This window comes from Anthonomus grandis, chromosome 12 (genome assembly GCF_022605725.1).
Source record: "Anthonomus grandis grandis chromosome 12, icAntGran1.3, whole genome shotgun sequence".
NCBI classification, from domain to species: Eukaryota; Metazoa; Arthropoda; class Insecta; order Coleoptera; family Curculionidae; genus Anthonomus; species Anthonomus grandis.
In genome coordinates, this window is record NC_065557.1 from 144,520 (window position 1) to 166,968 (window position 22,449).

The 22,449-nt window shown below is 31.3% G+C and overlaps 1 protein-coding gene across 1 annotated transcript in view; it reads left to right on the forward strand.

Annotated features, from left to right (window-relative positions):
* The window catches only part of LOC126742639 (clathrin heavy chain), a 49,156-nt gene that overhangs the window by 24,122 nt on the left and 2,585 nt on the right, over positions 1-22,449 (forward strand). The window contains exons 12-22 of the mRNA XM_050449372.1: positions 3,719-3,971; positions 4,941-5,085; positions 5,150-5,555; positions 8,971-9,371; positions 14,113-14,252; positions 14,310-14,569; positions 17,675-17,807; positions 17,965-18,089; positions 18,156-18,312; positions 18,624-18,742; positions 22,070-22,179. Of these exons, the coding sequence (XP_050305329.1) occupies positions 3,719-3,971; positions 4,941-5,085; positions 5,150-5,555; positions 8,971-9,371; positions 14,113-14,252; positions 14,310-14,569; positions 17,675-17,807; positions 17,965-18,089; positions 18,156-18,312; positions 18,624-18,742; positions 22,070-22,179 (2,249 nt within the window). The remainder of the gene's footprint in view (positions 1-3,718; positions 3,972-4,940; positions 5,086-5,149; positions 5,556-8,970; positions 9,372-14,112; positions 14,253-14,309; positions 14,570-17,674; positions 17,808-17,964; positions 18,090-18,155; positions 18,313-18,623; positions 18,743-22,069; positions 22,180-22,449) is intronic.

A 22,449-nucleotide genomic window follows, 5' to 3' on the forward strand; every position in this document is an offset into this window, starting at 1 on the left:
CGTACACTTTTAAAAATTTGTACATAAATTCTTTGTTGAATTTCATTGGACACCTATTTTAGGATTTTTGGAAAAAAGTTCAAAATTTTCCAAAAAAAAATTTTTTTTGGAAAATAATTTTTTTTTTCACTAAAAAGTGAACAAACTGTCCATAACTCAAAAACCGTAAAACGTACACGTTTGAAAATTTGTACATAAATTCTTTGTTTTATTTGATTGGACACCTATTTCAGGATTTTTGAAAAAAAATTCAAAATTTTGTAAAAAAAATTTTTTTTTGAAAAATCATTTTTTTTACTAAAAAGTCAACAAACTGTCCATAACTCAAAAACCATAAAACGTACACGTTTGAAAATTTGTACATAAATTCTTTGTTGAATTTGATTGGATACCTATTTCAGGATTTGTAGAAAAAAATTCAAAATTTTCCAAAAAAAATTTTTTTTGGAAAATAATTTTTTTTTTTACTAAAAAGTCAACGAACTCTCTATAACTGAAAAACCGTAAAACGTACACGTTTGAAAATTTGTACATAAATTCTCTGTTAAATTTGATTGGATACCTATTTCAGGATTTTTGAAAAAAAATCCAAATTTTCTAAAAAAAATTTTTTTTTGAAAATTAATTTTTTTTTTACTAAAAAGTCAACAAACTGTCCATAACTCAAAAACCGTAAAACGTACACGTTTGAAAATTTGTACATAAATTCTTTGTTGAATTTGATTGGATACCTATTTCAGGATTTTTGAAAAAAAATCCAAATTTTCTAAAAAAAAATTTTTTTTTGATAATTAATTTTTTTTTTACTAAAAAGTCAACAAACTGTCCATAACTCAAAAACCGTAAAACGTACACGTTTGAAAATTTGTACATAAATTCTCTGTTAAATTTGATTGGATACCTATTTCAGGATTTTTGAAAAAAAATCCAAATTTTCTAAAAAAAAATTTTTTTTTGATAATTAATTTTTTTTTTACTAAAAAGTCAACAAACTGTCCATAACTCAAAAACCGTAAAACGTACACGTTTGAAAATTTGTACATAAATTCTTTGTTTTATTTGATTGGACACCTATTTCAGGATTTTTGAAAAAAAATTCAAAATTTTGTAAAAAAAATTTTTTTTTGAAAAATCATTTTTTTTACTAAAAAGTCAACAAACTGTCCATAACTCAAAAACCATAAAACGTACACGTTTGAAAATTTGTACATAAATTCTTTGTTGAATTTGATTGGATACCTATTTCAGGATTTGTAGAAAAAAATTCAAAATTTTCCAAAAAAAATTTTTTTTGGAAAATAATTTTTTTTTTTACTAAAAAGTCAACGAACTCTCTATAACTGAAAAACCGTAAAACGTACACGTTTGAAAATTTGTACATAAATTCTCTGTTAAATTTGATTGGATACCTATTTCAGGATTTTTGAAAAAAAATCCAAATTTTCTAAAAAAAATTTTTTTTTGAAAATTAATTTTTTTTTTACTAAAAAGTCAACAAACTGTCCATAACTCAAAAACCGTAAAACGTACACGTTTGAAAATTTGTACATAAATTCTTTGTTGAATTTGATTGGATACCTATTTCAGGATTTTTGAAAAAAAATCCAAATTTTCTAAAAAAAAATTTTTTTTTGATAATTAATTTTTTTTTTACTAAAAAGTCAACAAACTGTCCATAACTCAAAAACCGTAAAACGTACACGTTTGAAAATTTGTACATAAATTCTCTGTTAAATTTGATTGGATACCTATTTCAGGATTTTTGAAAAAAAATCCAAATTTTCTAAAAAAAATTTTTTTTTTGAAAATTAATTTTTTTTTTACTAAAAAGTCAACAAACTGTCCATAACTCAAAAACCGTAAAACGTACACGTTTGAAAATTTGTACATAAATTCTTTGTTGAATTTGATTGGATACCTATTTCAGGATTTTTGAAAAAAAATCCAAATTTTCTAAAAAAAAATTTTTTTTTGATAATTAATTTTTTTTTTACTAAAAAGTCAACAAACTGTCCATAACTCAAAAACCGTAAAACGTACACGTTTGAAAATTTGTACATAAATTCTCTGTTAAATTTGATTGGATACCTATTTCAGGATTTTTGAAAAAAAATCCAAATTTTCTAAAAAAAAATTTTTTTTTGATAATTAATTTTTTTTTTACTAAAAAGTCAACAAACTGTCCATAACTCAAAAACCGTAAAACGTACACGTTTGAAAATTTGTACATAAATTCTTTGTTTTATTTGATTGGACACCTATTTCAGGATTTTTGAAAAAAAATTCAAAATTTTGTAAAAAAAATTTTTTTTTGAAAAATCATTTTTTTTACTAAAAAGTCAACAAACTGTCCATAACTCAAAAACCATAAAACGTACACGTTTGAAAATTTGTACATAAATTCTTTGTTGAATTTGATTGGATACCTATTTCAGGATTTGTAGAAAAAAATTCAAAATTTTCCAAAAAAAATTTTTTTTGGAAAATAATTTTTTTTTTTACTAAAAAGTCAACGAACTCTCTATAACTGAAAAACCGTAAAACGTACACGTTTGAAAATTTGTACATAAATTCTCTGTTAAATTTGATTGGATACCTATTTCAGGATTTTTGAAAAAAAATCCAAATTTTCTAAAAAAAATTTTTTTTTGAAAATTAATTTTTTTTTTACTAAAAAGTCAACAAACTGTCCATAACTCAAAAACCGTAAAACGTACACGTTTGAAAATTTGTACATAAATTCTTTGTTGAATTTGATTGGATACCTATTTCAGGATTTTTGAAAAAAAATCCAAATTTTCTAAAAAAAAATTTTTTTTTGATAATTAATTTTTTTTTTACTAAAAAGTCAACAAACTGTCCATAACTCAAAAACCGTAAAACGTACACGTTTGAAAATTTGTACATAAATTCTCTGTTAAATTTGATTGGATACCTATTTCAGGATTTTTGAAAAAAAATCCAAATTTTCTAAAAAAAATTTTTTTTTTGAAAATTAATTTTTTTTTTACTAAAAAGTCAACAAACTGTCCATAACTCAAAAACCGTAAAACGTACACGTTTGAAAATTTGTACATAAATTCTTTGTTGAATTTGATTGGATACCTATTTCAGGATTTTTGAAAAAAAATCCAAATTTTCTAAAAAAAAATTTTTTTTTGAAAATTAATTTTTTTTTTACTAAAAAGTCAACAAACTGTCCATAACTCAAAAACCGTAAAACGTACACTTTTAAAAATTTGTACATAAATTCTTTGTTGAATTTCATTGGACACCTATTTTAGGATTTTTGGAAAAAAGTTCAAAATTTTCCAAAAAAAAATTTTTTTTGGAAAATAATTTTTTTTTTCACTAAAAAGTGAACAAACTGTCCATAACTCAAAAACCGTAAAACGTACACGTTTGAAAATTTGTACATAAATTCTCTGTTAAATTTGATTGGATACCTATTTCAGGATTTTTGAAAAAAAATCCAAATTTTCTAAAAAAAAATTTTTTTTTGATAATTAATTTTTTTTTTACTAAAAAGTCAACAAACTGTCCATAACTCAAAAACCGTAAAACGTACACGTTTGAAAATTTGTACATAAATTCTTTGTTTTATTTGATTGGACACCTATTTCAGGATTTTTGAAAAAAAATTCAAAATTTTGTAAAAAAATTTTTTTTTTGAAATGCTAAAACTAGCGAGTACAAATTTCCTTTTTGTCCTCTTCAGGTACGACTCGAGAGTGGTCGGGCGGTACTGCGAGAAACGCGACCCGCACCTCGCGTGCGTCGCCTACGAACGCGGACAGTGCGACCGCGAGTTGATCGCAGTCTGCAACGAAAACTCTCTGTTCAAGAGCGAGGCGCGTTATTTGGTACGCAGGAGGGACGCCGAACTGTGGGCCGAGGTGCTGCAAGAATCGAACCCTTACAGGAGACAGTTGATCGATCAGGTGGTGCAGACCGCCCTGAGTGAGACCCAGGTGAGAGGAGTAGCTATTAATCTAATCATTAAAAGTATTTTTAGCGATGCAGCGTTGCCGATTATACCAAAAAGTAGAAGCAACGCTGTATATTATTATTAATATAGTTACTTTAATTAATAATTTATTCTGTCTTTTATCTTTAATTTTTTTTAAGCTAAAGGTACTGATGGAAATTTCAATTGCTTAGAAGAAATTTTAAAAATCTTCTGACTGCCTATAACAAATAATAAATTTTCCAACCATTGGGAAACTACTTCGACATAGATCCGTAATCAAACATTATGAAAATTGCCTCTTTACGTTTCTTATTTTCGTTTTTATTAAAGTTTTCTTAGCTATTTTTAAGCTTTCTCAGTTTTCTAATTTAATTTCCTTATTGTTCTTTTATTATTGATTTGTTTTGACTTGATTTTGTTTTTTTGAAGGTAAAGTTACTGATGGAAACTTCAATCTAGAAGAAACTTTGTAAATATTCTGACTGCCTGTAAAAGACAATAAATTTCAAAATTATTGGGAAACTAATTAGACAAAAAGACACTTACTTACTTATGGGCAGAGAATCATAATCAAAAATTATAAAAATTGTCTCTTTACGTCCCTTATTTTCACTTTTATTGTCGCTTTCCTAAACATTTTTTAGCTTTCTCAGTTTTCTTATTTAATTCCCTTATTGTTCGTTTATTAAGAATTTTTTCTGTACTTTACTCTAATATTTTTAAATGAACATTTTATTAAAGTAATTTAAGAGGCATTTCCATATACAAATGATGGCTTGCTGGGAATAAATTTTACTGTTAAAACAACTTTCTCATTTTTTATCATGTTTCACGTTCCAGGGACATTCTCGAGCACCTGGAAATATGACTTTTTTTTACTTAATAAAATCAAATACACACTAGGGATAATAATTTTGTAACGATTATCCATTTTTTTTTAAATTTATTAATAACAAATTTCTCCCTAAAGGATCCCGAAGATATTTCCGTAACGGTAAAAGCCTTCATGACCGCCGACTTACCCAACGAGCTGATCGAGCTCCTCGAAAAGATCGTCCTGGACAGCTCGGTGTTCTCCGACCATCGTAACCTGCAGAATCTGCTCATTCTCACGGGTACTCTCTCACTCATTTTATCCACAAACAAAACTACTCACATTAAAACCTCGTTGTCCTACAGCGATAAAGGCGGACGCAACCCGCGTCATGGACTACATCAACCGTTTGGACAACTACGACGCCCCGGACATCGCGAACATCGCCATCAACAATCACCTGTACGAGGAGGCGTTCGCCATTTTCAAGAAGTTCGACGTGAACACGTCCGCCATTCAGGTGCTCATTGAACAGGTGAACAATTTGGATCGAGCCTACGAGTTCGCCGAGCGCTGTAACGAACCGGCCGTTTGGAGTCAGTTGGCGAAGGCGCAACTCAATCAGGGTCTGGTCAAGGAGGCGATCGATTCTTACATTAAGGCGGACGATCCGTCCGCTTATATGGCCGTCGTGGAGACCGCGGCGAAGAACGACAGTTGGGAGGATCTGGTGCGGTATTTGCAGATGGCGCGCAAGAAGGCCCGGGAAAGGTGAGAAATTCGAATAAATTAATTTGCTGTGAAAGGGTGATCGTACACACACCGATACAGGGTGTCCTAAATTCGAACCTCCCCATTGGGATTTCGTAAACTAGGACAGATACGAGGTCGGTTAAATTCAGGTCAAAGTTGCGCAATTTGGTGCTCGTTAAATCGCCCTTTGGAAATTTCAAAAATTCCGAATAGTTCCGAAGATATCTATTTGAGTTTTGAATTCTCATTCTTTGACTCTTTTTGAATAGATATAACAAAATAAATTACTCATTCTCATTGCTACTTTCTCTATATTACAAAATGGTGTCGTCAGATTGTCAAACCGACGTTTCGTATTTGAGCTGTCATCATCATCATCATCAAGTTTGTTTTTTTAAATACGGCCCTGAATTTTTTATTACGGATGATCTAAACAACTAGAAAAATGTTGTGCAAAGGACAGATCAATGCTATTAAGATTTCTGAAAAATTAGTTTAGTTAATCATAATTTGATGCTTGACAGTCCGTACAGCCTCGGCAAAAACAGTAGTTTAAGGGGGCGTAGTCGGCCGCCATATTAGACTTTCAACTTTTAAAATTTTCCGACAGATGACGCAAGTAACATGTTATTTATAAATCGTTAGTTTCGTAAAAGTCCACCGTTGGCTGTAGCGCCACTGTAAGCTGGGGGAAGAGGGGAGGCGGCGGCGGGTGACCAGACGGAAATAAAATTCTGGGAACTATATTTATTTCATTATTTGCCTTTATTTTTGGTTTGTACAGAACCGTGTTGTTTTGAAGGGTATAAATAGACTATAAGTCGTTTGAAAAATTAAAATATTTTTGTTTTTGTATTAGTAGTCAATAAGAAAAATATTTAAATATTGATTTGTTGAACCCAAAAATTGTGAAAGGTTTATATGTTCTATACAGGGTGGAATCAGGACAGATATGATTAAATTGCGAATACTTTCTAAAATTAGGAATATTTTGGTGTTTTCCATTCATAAAAGGAGCACATTTATTTGTCTTTGCTCATCTTATGTTAAGCTTATTTTTGGTGACAGAAATCAGGAAATCAGTACAACAGCAATAACAATTTTATTTAATAAAAGTAATATATTTTTTACTATTTTTATTTAACACAATTGAGCCAAAAACGTTTCTCTTATATTTTTAAATGATTAAAAAAAAAGGAATTGTTCCTATAAGGGTATCATTTGAAAAAAATAATTAAACTCCAAAAATACAGCTGTTACAATTAAATATATGTATGTTTAAAAATGGGCATTTAGATAAGAAATCTCCATACCTAATATCATTTGTTTGGCTAAAGCAATGTAGGTATTAATAAGTGTTGCCTTTATTCCTTTCATATCTTTTAATGTCCTAATAACTAATGTGCGCATAAACATATTTTATACAAGTATTTCAAATGTAATATAAAAAAAATTGAGGGAAACTATTATTACTAAAATTATGAAAAAACCACATTTTGACAAATAACATTTATTTATTTATTTAATATTTAAACAGAAATATAAAGTAATTTACATCGAGTTTTAACAAAATAGAAAAGCTATATAAATATTAGTACCTAGGTATGCAGTACCTGTATGCGCTTGAAAAATAATGCTTCGAATGTTAATTTCATGCTAATAGAGTATATTTTGAGAACCAAAAGGTTAAAACAAGGCAAGACCAAAGTAAAATTAATTTTAAAATTTTAATTATAAAAGAGAATAATTGGCCAATATATAGAGGTGCATGTCCACAGTGTAATTAAAAGTACCTTAATTGTAATGGCACTAAATTTTTAAATTTTTAAAAAATATTTGGCAATTACTAGCTTTACCGATAACTATTTATTATCTTTTGAGATAGTGTTTTTGTTCTTTGGCTACTCGAGCTTAGTTTCTAATCTTAATGAGAAAAGGAATATGAATCTCAAAAAAAATTATATTTGATTATCAAAAATATGAACTAAGCTATTTAAAAGTTCTAATTTATGTGTCTAACTAATTTGATAGTTACATTTTTTTGTTTAATACTAACATATACATGTATGTAATGAACCCTTGCTTTTTAAAAATGGGCATGTAATTGTAAATTAAGTAGTGATTAAAAGAACAAGGGTACTAAATAAATAATGTCTATTTACCAATTTTCAAAATTATTTCACATTATATAACCCTCCTAATTAATTACAAATAAACAAGTTACTGAGAAGAATAAGCAACTTAGGCTTGTAATACTAATTAGTAATACTAATATTAAAGAAATATACAGCTTATTATTAATTTACTCATACACATGTTTTACACTTACTTATACTACACTACATTTTCATAATAATACTCTCAGAGATTAACCTATCTGAACTTGCTCAAGTCAAAATTTTGCTTGGTATGGCATGAACAAGACACTATCAATAACATCATTAAAGTTCACACATATTTGTTTTGTATTTTTCTCCAGATACTTTGATTTTTGCACCAGTTTCTCACAAATAACAAATTTCGAAATTTGCTAAATAAACAAGTGTTAATCTATATTTACCATAAAAATTCACAATTAGTGTTGCAACCCACAATTTATGCCCAATTGGATAGGTTTTATAATAAAATAACATTGACATTTTAGCAAAGTTTAGAAATTGCAATTGGATAAGATCCAAAATAAACAAAACAAAGCAAACTAACCTGACTTTGTTCGGATCTGCATGTGGCGCCATCCTTTAAAAACTGCTTGAACGTTTTAAATACAGTTTTATTCGAAAAATCAATAAAGCAAGGAAATCGGAAAAAAGTACAATTTAAAAGAATTTTTTATCAGATTTGCCTGAAATTCGGCACACAGATTCTCGCATATATTCGGCACAGATTCACTATTTTGTTTTGTGATATTCGATCTGGTTATCTTAAAATTTAATAAACTGTAAATAAAATACCATCGGTAAAACTGGCAACGACGTGAAAAGGCCCGACCAAGATGCAAGCCAGCCTGAACAGCTGACGAGGGAAGCCAATAATAGCAAATCACAAAATGTAAATTATAGCGGATCGTCAAACAAAATAGTTAATCTGACCGGAATCGAATAAGAAACACTTTAACCAATTTTCAACTCATTCTGATGTGAGGTTTTTTTTTTACTTTTCTAAGATGCTAAAAGTGACCAATTACCAGAGCGGATTAGACGTCGGAAAAGCGGCAAATGAGCAGGACTACGCCGCCTTAAGTAGTTTTGCATTCTTAGCGCCATCTAAATGTCGAGAAGTAGAAGTTTTTTAGTGCTCCGTAAATTGCCCAAGACTATGATTTTTATCCCCGATAATTATCGGTGTGTGTAGATATACCCGCACTAACTCTAACTACATTTGTACACCTTTGGGGCAATAAAAACGTACTAACGAGAATTAACTTGTTCGTCAGTTACATCGAATCCGAATTGATCTACGCGTACGCCCGTACCGGACGCCTCGCCGATCTGGAGGAGTTCATCTCGGGACCGAACCACGCGGACATCCAGAAGATCGGCGACCGTTGCTTCGAGGATAAAATGTACGACGCGGCCAAGTTGCTCTACAACAACGTGTCGAATTTCGCCCGTTTGGCGATCACCCTGGTGCACCTCAGGGAGTTCCAGGGGGCGGTGGACAGCGCGCGGAAAGCGAACAGCACCAGGACGTGGAAGGAAGTTTGTTTCGCCTGCGTGGACGCGGAGGAGTTCCGGTTGGCGCAGATGTGCGGCATGCATATCGTGGTGCACGCGGACGAGCTGCAGGATCTGATCGATTATTATCAGGATCGGGGCTATTTCGAGGAGCTCATCGGTGAGTCTTTTTTTTTTTTTTTAATAGCTCGAATCTTTCAAGTCAAATCAAGTATGCTTTAATTTCAAGTTGCACACAAAAAAATCTGTCGTTTTGTCAAAGACTTGTGCTTTGATTCAATGACTTCTTACATTCAGTATTCCTCAATTACAGTAGAGTTTTATCCAACTACAAGTCTAAATTTGGTAACTAATTATATCATATCTTGGATTCAATGACAAGATGTTATCGGATTTTAATGAAAGATTTAATTACAAGGTTTCATTGAATTAAACGGGTACTTTATAATTGATTTGAAAATACTTTTTTTTGCCTTAACTTTATGGTTCTTTTGTTACGATCGCATGTTGAATTGTCTTGATGCCTCATGTTGTTTCATAGATTACCAATGTGGTGCATAAACTTGGGAAATTATTGCTGATGTCAAATAACTAAAAATTAAAAAATATGTTAGTTAAATATTTTTAGATTTTGAAATAATTTGTTTTTTGTTTACAAAAAATTATCAACTTTATCAGGTGGAATTTTGTTTATAAAGGGCGAATTTTTTATTTAGTGATGGATTTATCGATGGAAACCTTATAAAAAAAAAATTATAGAAAAATTATATTTATAGACGAAACGTCATGTTTTGTATCTATTAAGCATAACTGATTATACACTATTATGTACACTTTAAAATTAAATAGAAACATCGCAAAGCTGAAATAAGAATTTAAAAAAAATCAAATAGTTAACATAGTAATTTATTTATCAAAAAAAGGAAACCTGTTAATTCAGTTTCAAATCTTATAGACAATTTAAACATAAACTTCCAAAAGTCAAAAAAATAAAAACCATTTTCCTTAATTTCTAAGACCACCAGGAAAACAGGAACAGGAAACAGACTAGAAATAAAACAGGAACTGGAAATATACAAAACCAAATAAATTTATTCATTTATATAATATATAGGCAAGTTTTCTTGCAAAAACCAAAATGAGGTGACCAGTGCAATCATTATTGTTTCAAGGTTTCTTGACATTCTTCTATTATATGTATATGTACATATGTACATGTTCTAAATCACAAAACAGTTTTACCACTAACCAAAACTCTTTATTTTACTTTCGACACGTGTTTTACTAACGATGTTAGCATCTTCGGGAGGAGATTAAAACTAAACTAAAACCTAAAACTACTTGCAAGTGACCTTATATACTAAAGATGTAACTACGAGACCGGAAAATCCATTGTGATCCAATTAATTTTAAATGTATATTTATAGTTTTTTGTTTAGGAACTTTGGTATAAATATCTTATATCTAACAGTAGGTACCTATATTTATTCTCATATCTGAAAAGTTGGAAGTGCTACAAGATTTAAGTTATTCAAATAACGAATGACAGTAGGAAAAGAATTAATATTTATGAAGAAATTAATACTAATTAATAAAATATTACTATATTAAACATCTAATTGATATTTATAGAATAATTACGTTTACTGTTTTTGCAAAAACTATGGTATCTATACTTAAAAGGAAATGATTAAAATAAAATACTTATGGTATATAAATTAAAAAAACCTGAAAACTACAACCATGTCTGACATTATGTATTACATACAGAGGTAGGTACTTACCTTCAAAGATCTCTAAATCATGTTTATTTTAAAAACTCGTCCATCGTACTATAAATTATTAATATTATGGATCTACAACACATAATTTAAATTAGCACGAACACAAATTAACATGCAGGCGCGTAATGCTGCGATAATGCTGCTTTTTGAAACAAACAAGCCAAAATGACAAGTTAGTGACGACGCGACAGGACACCTCCACACAGGCACGCTGCACAGATTTACGCTATTTGGTAGATCCAAATTATATACCAATCTACGGGAGTACAAAGTAGTTGAGTTAACGACAAGGATCATTGAAGATGTCTTTGGCCCAATACTACTGCGTAATTCTCTGAACAATTTAGACTTTGCATTAATAACATAGTGTATTGTGACAGTAATAGTTGTGTTTTAAAGAAAATAAATATATTTTAAATTAATTACTGAATAATGTGTTTGTAGCAAATGATTTTAATTATCAAATAAATAGTATATCTTTTTCAATGAAAAGCTTGATATATATTAAAATTACATAAATGCTTTCATTAAATGAATGCTTATATCAGTATTGGAGGGACACAATATATCATTAAATAGAGACATAAAGTGTTTAAAATTTAATTGCGTAGCTATATTTATCTTGAACTTAAGGGTTAAATTGTTTGGATAACATGGAATTGAAACTATTATAAATATATTTAAAACAATGAAAAAACATCCAAATACTAACAAATAATTGGAAACACAACAGAATTTTTTTCTGTGTGCGCATTTTCGTACGTGAAGTTTGTATATACAGGGATGCTCAAAAATAAATTACGACCATCAACTTCATTTTTTCAAATGAAAGCACGTATGTTCCATGCGTCATGCTTTATACCTTAAGTCAACGGTTATCGAAAAAAAGACGATTCATGTAACAAATAAAAAAAAAACAAAAATTAAGTTAAATGTTCAAAATGGTTGTCATTCACGGCTTGACAATATCCAGGGGGATCAATAAAGTCTCGTAGCACATTTTCAATCATTTCCGGAGTTATGACGCGCACTTCTCTACGAATTCTCTCTTTCAAGTCGTCTAGATTATTAATTGGCCTATTAACAGATACTTTCGACTTGAGGTATCCCCACAAAAAAAGTCCATTGGTATTAGAACAGGCGACCTAGCAGGCCATTCGATGGGTCCTCTCCTTCCTATCTATTAATTGAGAAAGGTTTCATCCAAAAATGTGGAGCATAGGAGCGCCATCTTGCTAGAAAATCAGTTCTTCGTCAGAATACTCTGGGTCCAATTGATTTGGAAATAAAGCTAGTAATGCTGGAACTAATTCAAATTGAAGAAAAACGAGATACATTTCGCGGGTGCATGTGAAAAAGGTGTTATGTCATTTTTTTGTCAAAACTGGTTTATATCAGAAGCCGAATTGAAAAAACCCTCCTTTACGTATGGGAATAACGAACTAAGTCATTATACACGCGTAAGTCCATTATTTTCAATGTGTCTAACGAGATAATTTACACTTTTATCATGTAAAATGCTCTATGTCAGACATACTACAAATGCATTTTAGTTTTTTTTGCAATCACGCGTGAAAGGGGATTTAAGTCAAACATATTGTTTATTTCACAGCAAAATATTTAACACCTGTTCCAGTTCCTATATTTAGTGAAAAGAAAAGTAATCTTATAGATCTGCTGCCATACATTAGCGACACTTTTGCGGATTTTTATAAAAATTTGACCACCACCAAAGACAAAAATCCTGATGCATATCCTGATGCAAGTTCAGATGAATCAAGTGATGAGTAATATTTTATTCCTCTTAAAATAATTTGAATATGTTCTTTGTTTTAAAATTAAATGCTTTTAAGTTGAAGAAATAGTCCATTGCTTGAATTGGAGTTTAAAGTTAAGGTAAGTAAAAAAACTCTTTAAGTCGTCTTCCAATATTTAATAAATTTAGAAAAATTTATATATATTCTCTACATGTTTCGAGAGTGTAAACTTTCATCTTCAGGAGAATAACTACAAAAGTAATGGTCTTAAACTAATATAAGTACAAACGCAAAATGATGGAAACTTACCCTTGCACTGACATTTTCGCAATAATGCCACACCTTCTTATGTTAAACCATATAGATTACCTTTTTCACAAAAAGATGAAATACATAAAAAAGTAACTAAAATGTGCCAAGATGGTATAGTTGAAAGGGCACAAACTGAATGAAATTCTCCAGTTTTATTGGTTCCAAAAATAGAAACTGAAGATGAGAGTTTCCACTCTCGAAACATATGTAGAGAATATATATAAATTTTTCTAAATTTATTAAATATTGGAGGACGACTTAAATAGTTTTACTTACCTTAAATGCTTTTGTTGGTACATTCGTTAATTAAAATAATATTTCCAATCCTTTGTTTTTTTTTTATTGTGTAAAAAGAGTTATGTCAAAATTTTAAGAAATCTAAATGTTGTAAGTCAAAAAAAATGTAAATACTATTTTATACCAAACACTAGAAAAGTTTATTTACTTTACAATAAAAATGCTCCTTTTATTCTACTTGATTCTAAGCAAAAAAAAAATATATGTTTAAAATTTTAGTCACAGCCCAAAATAACACTTCAAGTGCGAATTACTCAAATTCGCTATTTTTGACATACAACTTTTTTCCCATGCACCCGCGATTTGTTCCGTTAAAGTTTGTTCAAAGAAAAAGTGACCTATTACTCTTCCGCGCACTATTCCACGCCACACATTTAGTTTTTGAGGGTACTGGGTGTTTACCTCCATCATCCAATGCGGATTTTCTGTTGCCCAATATCGATAATTTTGTCTGTTCACACTACCATTCAAACAGAACGTGGCTTCATTGGAAAAAATTATATTTGTTACTAAATTATTATTTAGATTTGATTTAAATTATTCTGTTAATAACTTATTATGATTTTTATTTAAGGTAATTAATTATCATTGATTGTCCTATACCTTATAATACTGTAATAAAAACTCTTTGTAATTAAAAATTAATTCCTACTGTTTAATTTGCAAAATACAAATCATATCCTTATCGGACCCACCGGATGGTATTCCCCAAAATATTGGTACTTTTCTCACACATTTTGCGCGGTTTTAGGTCTCCTGGAGGCCGCCTTGGGGTTAGAAAGGGCCCACATGGGCATGTTCACCGAACTCGCCATCCTCTACTCCAAATACAAACCGGCCAAGATGCGCGAACATTTGGAACTTTTCTGGTCCAGAGTCAACATTCCCAAGGTACCATTTATTTAATTAAAAAAAAAATATATATTTAAATAATGTTTTTTTTTAAAGGTATTAAGAGCCGCCGAACAAGCCCACCTCTGGGCCGAGTTGGTCTTTTTATACGACAAATACGAGGAGTACGACAACGCGGTACTGTCGATGATGGCGCATCCTACGGAGGCGTGGCGCGAGGGCCACTTTAAAGATATAATCACCAAAGTGGCCAACATCGAGCTTTACTACAAAGCGATACAGTTTTATTTGGATTATAAGCCGTTACTTTTGAATGATCTTTTGTTGGTTTTGGCACCCAGGATGGACCATACAAGGTAAATACCGTTTGTCAACGACTTTTTTTTAACTTACTAAAATAATCCATGTTTTCCCAGTAAGTGACTTAGTAGATTAAATAAAGTAAAAACAGAAAATAAAAGTTATAGATAAAGGGGTGTATTAAGTTGATTACACGTGTTTACTCCTGTATCAAAGCATCATCGGACCTAAAAGTAAGGTAAGAAATCACAAACGTAAGCCTAGTTAAATATACAGGGTGATTGACGACCGACGGTACGTTAGCTGTACCGGGTGTTTCAAATTCGAGCCACATCATTGGGATTTCGGAAACGGTAAGAGATACAGGGTCGGTTAAATTGGGGCAAAGTTGCGTATTCTTATGCTTAACAAAATGCCGTATTAAAATTTAAAAAATTCCGACTACGTACGAAGTTATTCGGAAAATACCAAAATTTTGGAAAATCGTTTTTATATTTTTGTGAGGTTATTTGAAAACATATTTTAAAATAATTGACACTTTATTATTGTCACTTTTTCTCCTCTATCAGATGTCGTCGTCAAATTTAAAATCCGACGTTTCGTCTTTTGGCAACCATCATCAACTTTATTTTTTTAAATACGGCTCTGGAATTTTTTTTACTCATTTTAATTCTCCTTTTTATTCTTAGAGAAATGACATATCACATAGTTTAATTTTCCAATATTTTGATGTCAAAAATTTACTTTTATTAAAAAAAAGTTAATACTGTCCTGTTGTTTGAACTAAAAAGTAATAATTTATGTTAACACTATCATTTATTGAATAAATCAATGTTTTTGACGAAATTTTTTAATTATTAACATGGTAAAAATAGTATAAATTTGATATATTATACTAAATTTTAACAATAACAATAGTAACAACTATAATTTATTACTAATTTGTATGTTGAACAACACAAACTAAAAATAATAGAACTTAATGCGAAAAAATGCAATATTTTAGGTTTAAAGTAAATATTCAAATAGTTGACCCTGCACCTCAATACATTTCTGTATCCTTCTACGTAAATTTCCAGACACTGCCCGCTGGATAGTCCTGGCTCGTATACCCCTTAATTCTGTCAATAAATTTGCACGTAAAATGTTTATATCATTTGGGGTGTTCTTAAATAGTCTGTTCTTTAAATAGCCCCAAAGAAAATAATCCAACGGGGAAAGATCGGGACTTCTAGCTGGCCAGCGCACCACCCCTTGATTTCCAATCCACTGATTTAAAAATCGTGTGACATTCCTTCCATTATGGGGTGGTGCACCATCCTGCTGCCACCACAAATCGCGGATAATATCAAGAGGTTCATTTTCAAGAACATCGAATATATTTGGCAGAATTAAATCTAAATAGCGCTCAGCAGTTAAATTACGGTCGTATATAATAGGTCCCAAAATTCGATTCCTGTAAAGACCCACCCAAACATTGAAAGAATTATGCCCCTGTCTTCTTACTTCGCGGTTTTGTCTCGGATTTTCGACTGAATAAAACTGTTCATTATTCCGATTAAATAGCCCGTTGGTCGAAAGGTACGTTCATCTGTCCAAATTATTTTGTTTAAAAAGTCTTCATCATCTTGCAGTTTTTCGTTCAACCAATTGCAAAACTGAAGCCTTCTATCGGTATCTCCATGCCTAAGTTCTTGACTGATATGAAGTTTATAGGGGCGATAGCGATTTTTTCTCAATACTCTGTGGATACGGGTACTTGGCATATTCAATTCACGGGAAAATTGTCTGGTTGAACCTTGCGGATTTTGGGTAACCTTTAACGAAAGCTATCTGATAAAAAGTTATTGTGAAAGTATATCGTTGTAAAACTTACAGCATTAATAATCGCCTGCTCGGTTTCAGGATGCACTCGAGTCCTATACATATTTCGAGGATTAGTGAAACTTCCATAGAGGCTAAGGTTCCTGTCCAAAGCTCCGAAATACGTATAATTAGGTTGGAGGCGCTCTGGATATTGCTCCAGATATTGTTGGCAGGAGCGTTGCGAATTTCTATTCAAAGAATAGTAAATTTGGACCATATCATGTTGTTCGCTACTGGAGAATACCATTTTTGATTTCACAAAATATCGAAAAAGCCAAATGTCAAACAGATATAAACAATTAATGACAGATGGTGGTCCATTTTTTTCTAATTCAAAGCCATCTTTGCTAATAAGAATTTTCAAGTTATTCAGCCGGAGACTAGACATCAGGCCTGCAGAAAAATTTGTGAAAATATAATATAATATAACATATTAGCAATATTTTTACCATGTTATTGATTGAAAAACAACATCAAGACAATTTTTATTTCAAACAACAGTTCAGCATTAACTTTTTTTTAATAAAAGTAAATTTTTGACATCAAAATATTGGAAAATTAAACTATGTGATATGTTATTTCTCTAAGAATAAAAAGGGGAATTAAAATGAGTAAAAAAAATTCCAGGGCCGTATTTAAAAAAATAAAGTTGATGGTTGCCAAAAGACGAAACGTCGGATTTTAAATTTGACGACGCCATCTGGTAGAGGAGAAAAAGTGACAATAATAAAGTGTCAATTATTTTAAAATATGTTTTCAAATAACCTCACAAAAAAATAAAAACGATTTTCCAAAATTTCGGTATTTTCCGAATAACTTCGTACGTAGTCGGAATTTTTTAAATTTTAAAACGGCATTTTGTTAAGCATAAGAATACGCAACTTTGCCCCAATTTAACCGACCCTGTATCTCTTACCGTTTCCGAAATCCCAATGATGTGGCTCGAATTTGAAACACCCTGTATATAGAAAACGGGATGTACAAGTTCATTAAAGTGTAGGTTTTGAAACCATAAGACTATCCTAGAAGGGTTGAACTCTGTGAAAACTGTGAAAACAATTATTTTTCAGAACCCGCCTTCGAATACTTCATATACACATCTCATTAATAAAAGAAAGCCTTTTCAAAATCAGCGGTTTACTCAATAAGTCGTAAAAATAAGCAACTCTAGTTACATAGGACAGTAATTTTAGATCTGATGATGCCCTGATATAAGGTGAAACTTGTGTTCTCATTTTAATAAAACCCTTTGTCTTTGCCTTTATTTTTGTATGTTTCTTTGAACTTATTTTTAGGGCGGTATCATTCTTCACAAAAACCAACCATCTTCAGCTAGTCAAATCGTACCTAAGATCCGTACAAAACTTGAACAATAAGGCCATTAACGACGCCCTAAACTCCCTTTTGATCGAGGAGGAAGACTTCCAAGTAAGATCTAATAATAAGGTTCAATACTCTTTTTACCATTTGACATTCTTGTGTTGGCGTTTTGTGTTTTAAAATTAATTAACGACATTTTAAAATACAAACAACACCGAAAAAGTGTTTTAATATTCTGTTTATTGTAAACACTGTTCGTTCGTAGGGCTTGAGAACGTCCATTGACGCCTTCGATAACTTCGATAACATCGGTTTGGCCCAGAAATTGGAGAAACACGAATTAACGGAGTTCAGGCGGATCGCCGCTTATTTATATAAAGGAAATAACAGGTAAGTGCGGAACTCAGAGAGTTTACTCTCTTCTTAGAGTTTTCATTTATTTGTTTGATTTTTTAGATGGAAACAGAGCGTGGAACTGTGCAAAAAGGACCGATTATTCCGTGACGCGATGGAGTATACGGCGGAGAGCAGAAATCAGGAGTTGGCCGAGGAGTTGTTGGCCTGGTTCTTGGAGAGGAAGGCCTACGATTGCTTTTCGGCCTGTTTGTATCAGGTGAGGGCCTGTTTTATTAGTTAAAGAGTTCCAAGTATAGTCAGCGGATTTAATTGAATTTTTTTGACTAACTTATAACAAAAGAACCCTTTTTTACTCCTTTCTAATGAATTTAATTAAAGAATCTGTGCACCGATTTTTAAATTTTTAGGTTTTTTGGTATATTAGTTACGAACAGTTTTAGATTGTATACAATTTTTTTTCTTTGTGTATATTTTTGTATCATTTTTTTAGTAGTTTTTTTTTATTTTCGCCTTATGAACATTTTTTTTTTTAAACACTAATTTTCTCATTTTTGTGTATTATTCCAGTGTTACGATTTACTCCGTCCGGACGTTATAATGGAACTGGCGTGGCGACACGGCATCATGGACTTTGCGATGCCTTATCTCATCCAAGTAACCAGAGAATTAACCACGAAAGTTGACAGGTCCGTAATAATTAGAATTCTTCAACAAAAAAAAATAGATGTTTTCTCTTTCGACATATTATTATTATTATTTTTTTTTTAAATCGCACATTATTCTCATGAAATTAACAAGTTTCGAGGACCACATAAAACTAAGGACTTTTGGAAAAAATCTCTAATTGGAAAGTCAATAACAATGCACCTGCAGAAATTCCTTCTAATCTAAGAGAGCCAACACTTGTTAATAATCATTTTCTGGATAGTGTGCCTCAATTACAGATTGAGCCAGATTATTCGGATACATTTCTACATATCGAATTATTTTAAACTAATCTCTAAAAATTAAGTTTATAAAATCATAAACAGTATTAGAAGCTCTAGATCTTTATAAAAATGTTAAAAGCTTGCATTTCTATTTGCCTAAAACCTTTAGTGAACATTATTAATAATTCTTTATCTTCTGGGTGTGTCCCTGACATTTGGAAAAAAGCCCTTGTTACTCCAGTACCTAAATTGAACAATCCAACCAATATTAATGAACTAAGACCAATTAGTATTTTGCCAACTTTATCTAAACTAATTGAGAAAATTGTAAAAGGTCAATTGCTAGATTATTTATTAAGCAGAAACATTATCCCAAAATATCAGTCTGGCTTTAGACCAAATTATAGCTGTACGACAGCTCTTCTAAAAATAACAACAGATATTGCTCTATCTTTGAGTAGTCCCTCTGTTTTGATAGATATGACAAACGCCTTTGATACTCTCAATATAGAACTTTTAATGGCAAAACTAAAGCACTACAATATTCAAGCAAATGGGTGGTTCAAAAGCTTCTTTCAAAACAGACAGTAAAGCTGACTAATGACGAGGGCGTGGTAACTTCTGGGTGGAGAAACGTAACTCAGGGAGTCCCGCAAGGGTCGGTGTTGGGACCACTTCTCTTTATAATATTTGAGGCTGACTTAATTCATAAAATAACTTACTGCAGGTATCACAAGTCGTCGCCTTGCATACAAAGGGGCGTAACTCATAATTTGAATTTTTTTAGATTTTGCCCGTAGGTTGACAAATTTGGTGTTTTCTAGCTGCTCTCAAAAGGGCGTAACTCAATATAATTTATTGCCTGGGTTATGCACGCAAACTGTTTAGGCGTATCTCATCAAGTCATTTTAAAACAGCAGACAAAAAGGCGTATCTTAGATACGCCTTTTTAATAGTATTGTTTACACTATACAATTTGGCATCTAAGGAATGTTTTTTCTATACATGGAGTAAAATTGACAGCAAAAGAGGCTCATCGGAAATATCAACATGTATCTACAAATTTTTGATGCATTACGATGAAAAAGAGGTTAAATCTGCAGATTTATTTGCCGATGGCTGTAGCTGCCAAAATAAAAATTCCATAGTCGCTATAATGTTACTATATTTTGTAAGAAGCAGCAAGAACATTAGCCAAATTCGTCTTCCATTTTTTGAGCCCTTTCATGATCAAAGTGAAGGGGACTCAGTCCATAGTGCCATAAGTACTGCCATTTCGCGTTCATGAAACATATTTGTTCCATCTCAGTTGATTCCGATTTTTAGACTAGCTAGGGCTAAAAATCCCTATAATGTAATTCCAATGAATTATTCCGTTTTTATTTCATGGATTTTAAAGGCTTGTCGAATGATTTAAGAGTTATACGCCAAGATGATGAGAGAAACCAAATCAACTGGTCAAATATCTTTGAAATTAAAGTTGAAAAGGAAAGTCAAATAATATTTTTTTTAATGTGTCTCACTGTGATGAACATTATAGAAGCCTCACATTGAAGAGAACAAACATAGATCATTTTTCCCTCGGAGAACTTAACAATGAAAGACCAAAGATAACATGTCTCAAATATCAGGACCTAATTTCTTTGTGCAGTAGAGAAACTCCTGTAATTTGATCTCAGGAGCATGTGTCATTTTACAGATCTCTTCCACATGAATAAGTTCCTATTTTTATTGTTTTATGTCATAAACAATTTAGTTTTTTTGTTAGTTTTTTACTTTTGGTTTATAATGATATATTTTTTAAGTTAAAAAATTAACAAAAATGTTTACTTATTCTTATAAAGCTGATAGTGTTAAGGGCGTTAAGGAACCTACGTTTATTTTTTTGCTATAAGAATTTTTTTTTTAAGCCAGGCCAGGATTTCTACTTTTCATTTCTTTGTAGTACTAGGTTAATTTGAAACTTATTAAATGTTTAATTTTTCGAATAAAAGTTTGATTACCATGGGTTGTTGTTATTTTGCACAGGGCGTAACTCTTTTAAAACAATTCGATTACAGCACACAAAAAGGCGTATCTCAATATTTTTTTGATTTTTGGAAAAACTGGAAAATTTATCTAAAATTTCATAATAGCAAATTGTTCTAATCATAGATGGCCACATGAGCACAAAATTTAAGCCGCAAATTCCAAATCGTTTTCTCACAGCGAGAGTTTCTCTTGAGCCAACATCTTAAAATGCTTTTCCTGTAAAATACAAATATTTCAGATACGCCCCTATGTGTGCAAGGCGACGAAGTATGCAGATGATTTGAAAATTTATCTGCCATCATTGGTTGGTTGCCTGCCTGCTTTGGATTTAATTAATGCTGACTTACAGAGGATCTCTGGTTGGGCTGACAAAAACTCACTTTTTATAAATTCTGGTAAAACACAGGCAATCCTGTTCTTAAGAAATGAAAGTACCCTGAATAATGGAGCACTAAGTAAATTGAATATTAAGGGTGTTGAATTGGAATGGGTAGATCAAGTAAAAAATTTGGGTCCTTGTATGGATAATCGAATGTCATTTAATGCGCATGTAAATAAGATCTGTCAACAGTCATATTATAAATTAAAGTCATTATATGAATTTAAGGATATTTTGCCTGCTAGTACAAAAAAAATCCTTACAGAGAGTTTAGTGCTTAGTATTGCTGGATACTTAACTATTGTATATGGTCCTTTTTTAACTGAACAAAATAAATATAAAATCCAGAAAATTCTAAATTCCTGTGTAAGATTTACTAGAAATTTGCCTCGGAGGGTTCTTGTGAGTGAGCATGTAAAGCAGGTCTATAGTCTTAATATGGCCCAAAGAAGATTTTTGGGTATAAGCTGCACTGTACATAAATTACTTAACTGATAATTTAATACGGGTGTAACTTTGATTCTGGTATGGTTGGTTCTCTGAATCATTTTTGTTCAAATTTTTATTTTTAAGAAAATTGTGTGTTGAAAAATGTCCTTTTATTATTTATTGTGGTGGTTATTAAAACACGCCTAGCGGTACTTTCCACCTTTTATTTATTTATTTATTTTTAGGTTAGAAAAATCGGACGCGGAACGTCAAACTGAGGCGGCCGAACAGGACGCGAAACAGCCGATGATGATGCCCGAGCCCCAGTTGATGTTGACGGCCGGACCTGGCATGGGTCAGTACCATTAAACTTTAACCTCGAAATTGGTTCTCAAGGTCATTTTAATCTAGTTAAAACATTGTTATATAGGAGCGTCTAGCGAGTATATTATGTCCCTGTTCTCCCCGACTCAAAAATCGTGTTTTTTGGCAAATAAAAATTTTTCTAAATCTTTGGCTGTATGAGTAGCGAAACGACGAAATTTGGCATGTCAGCTCCTAACACATTGACAATTATGGATCCGTAAATGATCTTTTTTTTTCGGTACCCACAAAGGGAGCGATA